We start from the raw sequence: 13,319 nt of genomic DNA, 5'->3' as shown, positions 1-13,319 counted from the left end.
TCACATGAACACAATCAGACCAAAAGAACCAAACTGAACCAAGAAAGATAGCTGATCAAAAGGTGGTCAAAGCAACATCTTCAAGAAAAGGAATTTAGGGAGAGCAATACAGAACTTAAGGCTGCTCATGGCACAGCTGTCAATCTGAATGAAGGAAATAACAGACACTAAAGATGATAGCATTAGAGGAGCACAAATCCATAACAGGTGCAGGACTGGTAACAGTTACAGGAAACAAAACAAAGCAAAAGTAAGATCCAAGAATGAGGCTGAGAAACTCTAAAATCTCTGCTCGACCATTAGCAATGCCACTGGATGGGAGTTATGATACCTTCAGCTGAGTTTATGTTTGTGGAGAGTGTAAGAATGGAATAGTCAAGTCGAGAAGCAATTAGAGCATGGATGACTGTGGCAGGAAGAAATGAGGCCATATCCCCGGACAGTAAAAAGGGCAAAAAATGATCCCTAGTTTTTCTCCTTTGTCAAGTCTTCTCTTCATCTTGTGTCCCTCCGTATCTGACAGAATATGTTCTCTGTTTGACTAACTACAAACAAGACTTTTGGTTAACTTGCTTTCCCAGCGTCTCCCACCTCTCACTCTTGTGGATTCATAAAATAAGCACCCCAAACCTGAGAACCAATAGCCCATGCAGCAAAATACGCGACTGAAGATTTAAAGTCTATGGAAATTTTTCAACTTTAGCTCAATACTGACAAAAATGGTATCATTTCAGCATTTTTTTTTAAAACATCTAATCTGGATCCAAGGATCACCAAACTCTACACATGATGGGATTTACTGTGTGGAACAATCTAACGGGCAGAAATCTAATACCTTTTCATCTAAAGCTTTGTGGTGCTCAAATAACGATTTGAGTGCTTTCAGAACTTCTACTTCACTTGAAACTCCTGCAGGTGATTGAGCCTGCCTCTTCACGACCGTCATTCTGAGTGATCGCTCATGTCGGGAAACGAGACACTCGAGGTGTTCCAAGAGCAGCTGTAATACAAACAACAGATTAAATTGATACAATATTTCAACACTTACAACACAACTTTCTTAATATTACTGTTGCAACAGAAATACTGAAATGATAATCTTGTTTGTCTCAATTAATCATTACAACTATTATAACTTTAATGATCTAACTTGCAGGTTTCCCGGAGCAGGAATTAAATGAAAAACATGCTTTTGCAAGGTAGATTCTCAACAACTCACAGGACAGCAGGAGCACAACCTTGAAATGATTTTCCCTACAGCCCTGAAAGAAGCTCAGAACTCCAAAAACCTATTGACACCTTATACAAATGGCTATTAGTCACCACCGTGGCAAGATCACTACTTCTTCTACTCCACTAAATGGCAGTCAAGTATATAATTCCCACTGCAGTTATCTGCTCAGATCGGTTCATGGACAAAAATCTGCTGGTTTCTGATCTTGATCGTTCAGTATCATACCATCAACCACACTTTGACAGTCATTTTTGCAGTAGCAGCGTGAGGGCTGAGTGTGAAGACCACAAGGCTGCTGCGAAGGTAAATTCCTCCTTTTAAAACTTACCCCGTGGAATCAGCAGCCTCCGTTTTTGCAGCAGCAGAAGCAGTGACAGCAAAGACTGGGGTCTGCCAGGGAGAGAAATTAATCCTTTAATAACTTACCTTGTGAATCGGGGGAGCACACACCAAGCACAAGTGGATATGGGCCTGCTGAGTGAGTGAGGTATTTGGGCGGTAACTTTACCTAAACACTACACAGGTCGCATCTCCCAAACACCCTCCTCCTCTAACCAAAAGAAAACGTTTGTGCCAGATTCTGTTCGTGTTCTAGTTTTTTCAATAGTCTCTTTTGGAATTCAGAACAGTGGGAACAGATGTTAGGGCAGTCACACGCTCTTCCTGTAGGGTGAGAGAAGGGTCACCACCAGTGTCCCTACCGACTTCATCTGCGGGAAGTGCACCCAACTCCAGCTCTTGGGAAAGTCTTATGGAATTGGAGCTGGATGAACTTCGGATTATTCGGGAGGCGGAGGGGGAGTAGAGAGGAGTTACAGGGAGATACTACACCTCAGTTACAGGAAAATGATAGATGGGTTACAGTCGAGTGCGTGTTGCTGGAAAAGCACAGCAGGTCAGGCAGATTCCTGATGAAGGGCTCCGGCCCAAAATGTCGACTCTCCTGTTCCTCGAATACTGCCTGACCTGCTGTGCTTTTCCAGCAACACGCATCGACTCTGATCTGCAGCATCTGCAGACCTCACTTCCTCCTCGATGGATTACAGTCAAGGGTTGGAAAGGGAACAAGCAGACAGTGCAGGGATCCCATCAATAACAAATACACTGGTTTGGATACTGTTTGTGGGGGAGAGGGGGGTGAAACGACCTACCAGGGGAAAGGCATAGTGGCCCGGTCTCTGGCACTGAGCTGAATTCTGTGGCTCAGAACGGAAGAGGGGGAGAATCGAAGCGCGTGGGTAGTAAGAGACTCAATAGTTAGAGGAATAGACAGGTGATTCTGTAGTTGTGAGCGGGACTCCCAGAAGGTATGTTGCCTCCCAGGTGCCAGGGTCAGAGATTTCTCTGATCGAATCTACAAGATTCTGAAGAGGGAGGGTGAGCAGCCAGAAGTCGTAGTATACACACACACCGGCACCAATGACATAGCCCGAAAAAGTGATTTCAGGGAGTTAGATTGGAAGTTAAAAAGCAGGACGAGCAGAATAGTAATCGCAGGGTTACTACTGTTGACACGTGCTAGTGAGGCGAGGAACAGGGAGTGAGTGCAGCGAAACACGTGGCTACAGGGCTGGTGCAGGAGGGACAGCTTAAGATATGTAGATCATTGAGGTACCTTCTGGGGAAGGTGGGGCTTGGACACGAAGGATAGGTTGTATTTAAACTGGAGGGGCACCAACGTCCTGGGAGGGAGATTCGCTAGAGCATTTCAGGAAAGTTTGAACTAGTTTGACAGGGCAATGGGAAACAGCTGCAGATCAGAGGAGAGGGTAGTTATTGAACAGGCAGAAATAGAATGCAGAGAGTCTGTCAGGAAGGATACACAGTTGATCGGGCAAAGGGATGGATTGAAGTGTGCCTGTTTCAATGTAAAGAATGTCAGGAATAAGAGTGATGAACTTAGAGCATGGATCAGTACTTGGAACTATATTGTTGTGGCCATAACGGAGACATGGATTTGATAGGGTCAGGAATGGTTTCTGGCTGTCCCAGGGTTTAGATATTTTAAAAAGAACAGGGAGAGGGTAAAAGAGGAGGGGGAAAAGCATTTTTAATTACAGAGTACATCACAGCTACAGAAAAAAACAAAACACACAACGGCCCTTGATGTTGTGCCGACCTATGGAACCAATCTGAAGCCCATCTATCCTACACTATTCCATTTTCATCCATATGTCTATCCAATGACCATTTAAATGCTCTTACTACTCCGAGTAAAGAAACTACCTCTGACATCTGCCCTATATCTACTACCCTCAATTTAAAGCTATGTCCCCTCGTGCTAGCCATCACCATCTGAGGAAAAAGGCTCTCACTGTCCACCTTATCTAACCCTCTGATTATCTTGTATGTCTCTATTAAGTCACCTCTTAACCTCCTTCTCTCTAATGAAAATAGCCACAAGTCCAACAGCCTTCCCTCCATACCAGGCATCATCCTGGTAAATCTCCTCTGAAGCCTTTCCAAAGCTTCCACATCCTTCCTGTAATGTGGGGACCAGAACAGTATGCAATACTCCAAATGCAGCCATACCAGAGATTTGTACAGCTGAAGCATGACGTCGTGGCTACGAAACTCAGTCCCTCTACCAATAAAAGCCAACACACCGTATGCCTTCTTAACAACCCTGTCAACCTGGGTGGCAACTTTCAGTGATCTATGTACATGGACACAAAGATCTCAATGCTCATCTACGCTACCAAGAGTCTTACCATTAGCCCAGTATTCTGTATTCCTGTTACTCCTTCCAAAGTAAATCACCTCTTACTTTCTGCATTAAACTACATTTGCCAACTCTCAGCCTAGCTCTGTAGCTTACTTACGTCTCTCTGTAAAATGTACTATCCATAACTCCACCAACCTTAGTGTTATTCGCAAATTTACTAACCCATCCTTCTACGCCCTCATCTAAGTTATTTATAAAAATAACAAACAGCAGTGGCCCCAAAACAGGTCCTTATGGTACACCACTAGTAACAGAACTCCAGGATAAACATTTTCCATCAACCACCACCCAGTCTTTTTCAGCTAGCAATTTCTGATCCAAACCGCTGCATCACCCTCAAACCTATACCTCCATATTTTGTGAAATAGCGTTCTGTGTGGAACCTTATCAAACCCCTTACTGAAATCCTTATACACCACAGCTACCGCTTTACCCTCACCCATCTGTTTGGTCACCTTCTGAAAGAACCCAATAAGGTTTGTGAGGCACAACCTACCCTTCACAAAACCATGTTGACGAGCCCTAGTCAACTCATTCTTCTCTAGATAATTATAAATTCTATCTTTTTATAAACTTTTCCAACACTATGCACAACCAAAGGAAGGCTCACTGGTCTATAATTGCCAAGGTTGTTTCTACTCACCTTCTTGAACAAGGGGACAATATTTGCTATCTTCCAGCCATCTGGCACTATTCCTGGAGACAATGACAACAAAGATCAAAACCAAAGGCTCTGCAACCTCCTCCCTGACTTCCCAAAGAATCCTAGGATAAATCCCATCCGGCCCTGGAGACTTACTTTCACACTTTCCAGAATTACTAACACCTCCTCCTTGTGAACCTCAATCCAGTCAAGTCTATTAGCCTGTATCTCAATATTCTCCTCGATAACTTTGCCTTTTTCCAGTGTGAATATTGATGAAAACTATTCCTTTAGCATTATCCAGTCTCCTCTATGCACAATTTCCCACTACAATCCTCGATTTGCCCTAATCTTTCTCTAGTCATTCTTTTATTCTTGATATACCTCTTGAAAGCTTTAGGGTTTTCCTTGATCCTATCTGCCAATGACTTCTCAAGTCCCTCCTGACTCCTCTTAGCTCTCCCTTTCAGTCTTTCCTGGTTAACTTGTAACTATCAAGCACCCTGAGTCTTCACGTCTCATCCTAACAGAAGCTGCCTTTTTCCTCTTAGTTGTTGAGAAGAGTTTGTCTAATGTGTGTAAGTCAGTAACAGGAAAGGATCAGTCTCTTTATTGGGCATTTTCTATAGAATGCACAATAGCAGCAGAGAGATGGAAGAACTGATTGGACAGTAGATCTTGGAAAGATGCAGATGTACCAGTTGTTGTCATGGGTGACTTCAACTTTGCTAATACTGATTGGAATCTCCTTCGTGCAAATGGTCGGGATGGAACCAGTTTTGTCAGGTGTGTTCAAGAAGGATTCCTGACTCAATATGCTCATAGGCCAACGGGGGTGGGGGAAAGAAGGCCATACTGGATTTAGTACTAGGTAGTGACCCAGGCAAGTATTAGATCTCTCGGTGGGAGAGCACTTTCTGACAGTGACTACAACTGCCTCACCGTTACCATAGCCATGAAGAGGGATAGGAGCAGACAGTATGAGAAGGTATTTAATTGGGGGAGGGGAAATAATACTGCTTTTAGACTGAAGCTGTGGAGTATAAATTGAGAACAATTGTTTTATGGGAAATGCACAATAGAAATGTGGAGGCTGTTTAAGGACTCTTGATTTTTATGTCGTCATTGTCAATGGGAATAGTACCAGAAGACTGGAGGATAGCGAATGTGGTCCCCTTGTTCAAGAAGGGGAGTAGGGACAGCCCGAGTAACTATAGGCCAGCGAGTCTCACTTCTGTTGTGGGCAAAGTCTTAGAGAGAATTGTAAGGGATAAGATTTATGAACATCTGGATAGGAATAATGTGATCAAGGATAGTCAGCATGGTTTTGTGAAGGGCAGGTCGTGCCTCACAAACCTTAGTCACCTTCTCAAAGAACTCAATAAGGAGGTGGATGAGGGTAAAGCAGTAGATGTGGTGTATATGGATTTTAGCAAGGCGTTTGATAAGGTACCCCATGGTAGGCTAATGCAAAAACTACGGAGGTATGGCATTGAGGGTGCATTAGAGGTTTGGATTAGGAATTGGCTGGCTGGAAGGAGACAGAGGGTAGTAGTTGATGGACTAGGTTCATCTTGGAGTGCAGTTACTAGCGGTGTACCACAGGGATCTGTTTTGGGACCGTTGCTGTTTGTCATCTTTATAAATGATCTAGAGGAGGGGCTTGAAAGCTGGGTGAGCAAATTTGCAGATGACACAAAGGTCGGTGGAGTTGTGGACAGTGAAGAAGGATGTGGCAGGTTACAACGGGATATAGATAGGTTGCAGAGCTGGGCAGAAAGGTGGCAGATGGAATTCAATGTAGCTAAGTGTGAAGTCATTCACTTTGGTAGGAGTAACAAGAAGATGGATTACTGGGCTAATGGTAGGCTACTTGGCAGTGTGGATGAGCAGAGGGATCTTGGTGTCCATGTACACAGATCTCTCAAAGTTGCCACCCAGGTAAATAGTGCTGTGAGGAAGGCATATGGTGTACTGGGCTTTATTGGTAGAGGAATTGAGTTCCGGAGTCCTGAGGTCATGTTGCAGTTGGAAAAGACTCTGGTGCGGCCTCATCTGGAGTATTGTGTGCAGTTTTGGTCGCCATACTATAGGAAGGATGTGGAGGCATTGGAACGAGTGCAGAGGAGGTTTACCAGGATGTTGCCTGGCATGGTAGGAAGATCGTATGAGGAAAGGCTGAGGCACTTGGGTCTGTTCTCATTGGAGAAAAGAAGGTTTAGGGGAGATTTGATAGAGGTGTATAAGATGATTAGAGGTTTAGATAGGGTAGACACTGAGAACCTTTTACCGCTAATGGAGTCAGCTGTTACTAGGGGACACAGCTTTAAATTAAGGGGTGGTTGGTATAGGACAGATGTTAGGGGTAGATTCTTTACGCAGCGGGTTGTGAGTTCATGGAATGCCCTGCCAGTAGCAGTGGTGGACTCTCCCTCTTTATGGTCATTTAAGCAGGCATTGGATAGGCATATGGAAGTTATTGGGCTAGTGTAGGTTAGGTAGGATTTGGTCGGCGCAACAGAGGGCCGAAGGGCCTGTACTGCGCTGTATTTTTCTATGTTTTATGTTTTGTTGGGAGTGTTAGATAACTTTGTCCCACTGAGACAGACAAGGAATGGTAAGGTGAAGGAGCCTTGGATGACAAGAGGTTCTCATCAAAAAGAAAAAGGAAACTTACTTAAGGTTGAGTAAACAAGGATCTGATACAGCTTTACAGGATTACAGGTTAGCTAAGAAAGAACTTAAAAATGGATTGAGGAGAGCATGGGGGTGTCAGGAACACGCCTTGGCGGGAAAGATTAAGGAAAACGAAAGGCGTTCTACATGTATGTGAGGAGTAAGAGAATGATCAGAGAGTGGGTAGGGTCGATCAGGGATACTGGAAGGAAGTTGTTCCTGAAGTCTGAAGAGGTAAGGGAGGTCCTAAATGAGTTTTTTGCTTCAGTATTCACTTGAGAGGGGGGACTTTGTTGATAGGCTTGAACAACTTGATATGAAGGAAGTGGATATGCTGGAGATTCTGGGAAGCATCAAAATAGATAATTCCCCAGAGCTGGACCAGATATAGCAAAGGTTATTATGGGAAACGAGGAATGAGATCGCTGTGCCTTTGGAGATGAGCTTTGCATCCTCACTCTCCACAGGAGTAATACCAGATGGTTAGGGGGAGGCAAATGCTGTTCCTCTTTTCAAGAAAGGGAATAGGGAGATCCCTGGGAATTACAGACCAGTCAGTCTTACCTTTGTAGTAAGCAAGGTGCTGCAAAGGATTCTGAGAGGTAGGATTTATGACTATTTGGAAAAACAATGTGATTAAAGATAGTGAACATGGCTCGGAGAGGGGCAGACCATGCCACACAAGCCTTTTTGAGTTCTTTGAGGATGTGACAAGACAAGATGACAAAGGTTGAGCAGCGGATGTGGTGTATATGGATTTCAGTAAACAATTTGACAATGTTCCCTACAATAGGCTCATTCAACAAGTTAGGAGCTATGGGATACAGGGAAATATGGCTGTCTGGATACAGAATTGGCTGGCCGAAAGACAATAGCGAGTGGTAGCAGATAGGAAGTATTCCGTTTGGAGTTCAGTGACCAGTGGTGTCCTGCAGGGATCTGTTCTTGGGCCTCTGCACTTAGTCGTTTTTATAAATGGCTTGAATGAAGTGGAAGGGTGGGTTAGTAAGTGTGCCGATGATACAAGGGTTGGTTGCGTTCTAAATAGTGTCAAGGGCTGTTGCAGGCTACAAGACATTGACAGGATACAGAGGCTGAGAAGTGGCAGATCGAGTTCAACCGGGATAAATGTGAAGTGATTCATTTTGGAAGGTTGAATTTGAATGCTGAATGCAGGGTTAAAGACAGGATTCTTGGCAGTGTGGAGGAACAGTGAGATCTTGAGTTCTACGTACATAGATCCCTCAAAGTTGCCACCTAAGTTGATAGGGTTATTAAGGCGGCGTATGGTGTTTTAGCTTAAATTAATAGGAAAATAGAGTTTATGAGCCACGAGGTTTTGCTGCATTTCTGTAAAACTCTGGTCAGACCGCATTTGTCCAGTTCTGGGTACCTCATCATAGGAAGGATGTTGGTGCTTCAGAGAGGGTGCAGAGGAGATTTACCAGGATGCTGCCTGGATTGGAGGGCCTGTCTTATGAAGAGAGGTTGCTTGGGCTTTTCACATTGGAGAGAAGGAGGAAGAGAGGTGACTTGATAGAGATGTACAAGGTAATGAGAAGCAGAAGTAGAGTAGATAGCCAAAAACCTTTCTCCAGGGCAAAAATGGCTGTCATGAGGGATCATAATTTTAAGGTGATTGGAGGAAGGTTTAAGGGAGATGTCAGAGGTAGGTTCTTTATGCAGAGAGTGTGGGTGTGTGGAATGCACTGCCAATGGTGGTAGTAGAATCAGAGACATTAGGGATATTTAAGCAACTGCTGGACAAGCCCATGGACTGCTGTAAATTGAGGGGTGTGTAGGTTAGGGTGGTCTTAGATTAAGATAAATGCTCGGCACAATATCATAGAACACAGTAGCTGTGTTCTATGCCCTGTTCCTTTATGATCATCAGGCAGTGGTCATTAGCAGCCAAAAAATAAACAACGTATTGCAGTTAAATTCCTTACTATTCCATTTACGCACTTAAACTGATATTATTCTCCAAGTGTTCTGAAATTTGAAAGTGCCCATGGAAATCTTAGTTACTAAATATTTTGTGGAGATCAAGCCTTGAAAAGACTATATAGTTCAACAAATAAAACCCTCTGAAGAGTAATCCACCCAGACCCATTTCCCTCTGACTATTGCACCGAACACTATGGGTAATTTAGCATGGCCAATGCACCTGACCTGCACATCTTTGGACTGTGGGAGGAAACTGGAGCACCCGGAGGAAACCCACGCAGACACCGGGAGAATGTGCAAACTCCACACAGACCAAGGCTGGAATTGAACCCAGGTCTCTGGTGCTGTGAGGCAGCAGTGCTAACCACTGAGCCACCGTGCCACCATGTTTGTTAGGTGGCAATAGGTGAAAGTTTAGAAGCCGTAACTAACCAAGTAATATTTCAGTTTTAATCTGGGAAATACAAGAACAACAAATCCAACCTCTTGACAATTATAACAAAATAATGATTTATTTTTAAAAAGTGACAAAACTTTACTGTGGGGATTGCAAATGGCAGCTCCATTAGCATTCTTACTTTGCATTAAATTTACAATTGCATGAAGTAAGGATATGTTTTCATTATTTATTGTTCAGTTACCCGAGTGTTGTTTCTTTCTGCTTTCAGTTCAGAAATTTCTTCCTCTCTTTCCAGGAGATGCTCTCTGCATACATTTAATTCTTTTGTAAGTGCTGCAAACTCCTGTAAAAGAAATGTGGGACTGGTTTAAATTTAGACATTTACTATTAAATAGAATCATAAAAAAAGAGAAAAATCTAACTTTTGTGCCAGCTAAATGGGAGAAAATTCTTCTAAACTAGCATTCAGTTACAACTATTCACCAGAAATGCAAAGCTTCTTTTGGACTGTGTATGTACGCGAGATGGGTGCTGTGCCTTAGTAAATGGTTAATATGCGACTGAGTCAAAGCAATAGTAAACTCCTGTAAACAAATCCATAAGACCATAAGAAATTGACTTTGTCAGCTCCTTTCAGCCCATCAGGTCCACTCAATCATTTAACGAGATCATGGCTGGTCTGATCATCCTTGAACTCCACTTTTTGCCCTTTCCCCGAGACCCTTGATGCCCTCACTGATTAAAAATGTGTTTCCCTCAGTCCTGAATATTCTCAATGACCCAGCCTTGATAGCCTTCTGCAGTAAATGCATCTACAGATTCAATACCGTCAGAAGAAATTTCTCATCTTGTCATAAATTGATAGCTCTGTTCAGGAAAGCAATTCCAATCATTATAAAATCTCACAGTTTAAACACAGGTCTATTTTGTTTCACTTTGTCTTAAGTTTCAATCTTCCCAAAAATTAACATTTTGTTTTCAGATAATTCCAGGGTGGCAGCACCATTTCATGTTATTTAAGTAGTTATCCTTCATTGAGTAGTTTAGACAGTAGCTGAACCATTTCATTCAAGTGATCACAGCACATATCCAGTGAGACAGGAAGACAAAAACATACCATTATGCCCAACAATAGATGCAGAAACAAACCTACAAAATAAGAGCAGGACAACGACATTTGGTCCCTAAAGCCTTATTCAATGGTGAATCAGATCACGAGTAGTGAGTTTTTGTTTTGAATTGCACATTCCCATCCACCCTGATGGCACCAACATTATCTGACAAGAATTTACCTACCTATGCTGGACCGCCATTTCACTGCCTTTAGAAGCAGAGAGGTTCCAAAGTGACATAAACCTCAAACTTTTTTTCTCATTTAGTCCTAAAATGGTCAACCCAGTTTTAAAACAGAGCCCTTCAGAGGCAACAGTCTTTCCACTTCCACACTGTCAAGATCATTTGGCATCTAAGACACGTCAACCAAGTCACCCTTCACTCTCAAGTCTAGTGGCATCAAACCCAGCCTGTCCAACCTAAAGACAACACCCTCATCCCAGGTATCAATCTACTAAACCTCTACTGAGCTGCATCCTGTGCATTAACACCTTTCCTTACTGCGCACAGTAATCAAAATGTGGCCTTACCAAAGTCCTGTATAACTGATGCAGAACATCCTTACTTTCAGGTTTAATTGTAAATCTGAGATAACCACGTTTGTTGTCTACTACACCTTCAATTTTGGTGTCATCTGCAAAGTTTTTAACCATTCACATCCAAATCGTTTATATAAATGACAAAAAGCAGTGGACCCAGCAATGATCCTTTTGGCACACCACTGGTCACAGCCTTCCAGTCTGAAAGACAACTCTTCACCAGCCCCCCCTGTCTTCTATCTTTGAGCCAGTTCTGTATCTCAATCAATATCACAAAAATAAGATGTCATCATCCCATTACTGATTATGGGAGTTTATTGTGTGTAAAGTTACTTTCCATAGACAGGAGGCAGGCAAGCGATGGAAAGATTTGTAAATAAGGATGAGAATTTTAAAAAGAAAAGTGTTGCAGGGCAGAGATACTGCAAGTCGGTGATGATAAAGTACTGAATGAATGGGATGTATTCAAAAGGTAGAAGGTGGAGTTTTCAATGAGCACAAAGTTATTTAGGGTGGAAACTGTAAACAATACAGGAAAACCCGAGTGGGAAACTAGAGATAAAGAAATGAATTACATTTTCAGCACGGGAGCTAGGTCACAGCCAATCCCAGGTAATATTACAGAAATGGAAGTGAACAATTTTTGTGCTGGAATGGAGACAAGTCAGAAGCTCACCGTGAGGTCAAATGCATCACCCAGGTTGCACAGAAATTGGTTAGACGGTTGAAGGAAGAGGATGGAATTGGTAACCAGCGAATCACGTTTACGATGGGGCCTCGGGGCTTAAATCAAGAGCTTTGGTCTGAAATTTCTTCTTATCTTTGTTGCTGTTGGTCCAGGCAAGGCAGCAGCTTGAGACTGGAATTCGGTGTACCTGCATGCCAACTGGAATGTGCAGATCCTCCAAGCAACTGCACTGTTTAGAAGGTTCACTGTTTTGGTTTTCCCAACATTTAGTTCAAGCAGATTACACTCATCCAATATTGTATGTCAGATTTGCTGCATGATAATCAGTGACGGAGGAATTTGGAGAGACGATTGTGAGGTAAAGCTGTTTGGGTGAAGACAAGTATCCAAGATCAAAGTTTGTGAGAAGATTTGCAGCTCGGGTGCTCGTTGTTGTGGTTCTGTTCGCCGAGCTGGGAGTTTTTGTTGCAAATGTTTCGTCCCCTTTCTAGGTGACATCTTCAATGCTTGGGAGCCTCCTGTGAAGCGCTTCTGTGCTGATTCCTCCAGCATTTATAGTGGTTTGAATCTGCGGCTTCCGGTTGTCAGTTGCTGTCCGCTGCAGTGGCCGGTATATAGGGTCTAGGTCAATGTGTCTGTTGATAGAAACACGCATCCACAAATTCTATCAACAGACACATCGACCTAGACCCTATATACCGGCCACTGCAGCGGACAGCAACTGACAACCGGAAGCGGCAGATTCAAACCACTATAAATGCCGGAGGAATCAGCACAGAAGCACTTCACAGGAGGCTCCCAAGCACTGAAGATGTCACCTAGAAAGGGGACGAAACGTTTGCAAGAAAAACTCCCAGCTCGGCGAACAGAACCACAACAAGTATCCAAGATCTCAATTACAAAAAGAATGTTCAGTGTCCTGATCAACATCTACCTCAAGCAACACAATCAAAACATTTTTACCTGGCCAGTTATCTGGTGACAGAATGAGGGAACTTGCTATGTGTAGATTGGCTTCCTTATGGACTGACGACACTTCAGACATACACCACAATGTGCTCTGGAACATCCTGAGAAAGTGAAAATTTCTCTAAATATGTTCAAACTCATCTTTTTGAAATCTGTCTCAACACTTGCTTTTACATTGACAAGTCAAACTCTACATTTTACACTTTGTACAGTGAATGTGTACTGCTGAAAGGCCTTCAAAGAGCACTGGATGAATTCCTGCAAGCGGACATTAGCTTAATATATAGAAGTGGATTAACCAGACTAATGGTACTCATGGATTCTTGAAGTGGGTGGTTGATGGGAAATAGCTTCGTCTCCGCCGTATCTGCTCCCATGAAGACCA

General features: G+C 43.2%; 1 protein-coding gene across 9 annotated transcripts in view; it reads right to left on the bottom strand.

Moving 5' to 3' along the window:
• LOC132824518 (liprin-alpha-1-like) overlaps positions 1-13,319 on the bottom strand; it is a 230,080-nt gene that overhangs the window by 127,655 nt on the left and 89,106 nt on the right. For all 9 annotated transcript variants that reach the window (XM_060839129.1, XM_060839135.1, XM_060839133.1 and 6 more), the window contains exons 2-3: positions 9,867-9,968; positions 836-1,000 (exon numbers count right to left, since the gene is read on the bottom strand). In XM_060839129.1, coding sequence (XP_060695112.1) covers positions 836-1,000; positions 9,867-9,968 — 267 coding nt within the window. The remainder of the gene's footprint in view (positions 1-835; positions 1,001-9,866; positions 9,969-13,319) is intronic.

The sequence above is a fragment of the Hemiscyllium ocellatum genome, chromosome 18 (genome assembly GCF_020745735.1).
Source record: "Hemiscyllium ocellatum isolate sHemOce1 chromosome 18, sHemOce1.pat.X.cur, whole genome shotgun sequence".
Classification (NCBI taxonomy): Eukaryota; Metazoa; Chordata; class Chondrichthyes; order Orectolobiformes; family Hemiscylliidae; genus Hemiscyllium; species Hemiscyllium ocellatum.
Note: the sequence above shows the minus strand (reverse complement) of the source record. Positions and strands in the feature narration are given on the sequence as shown.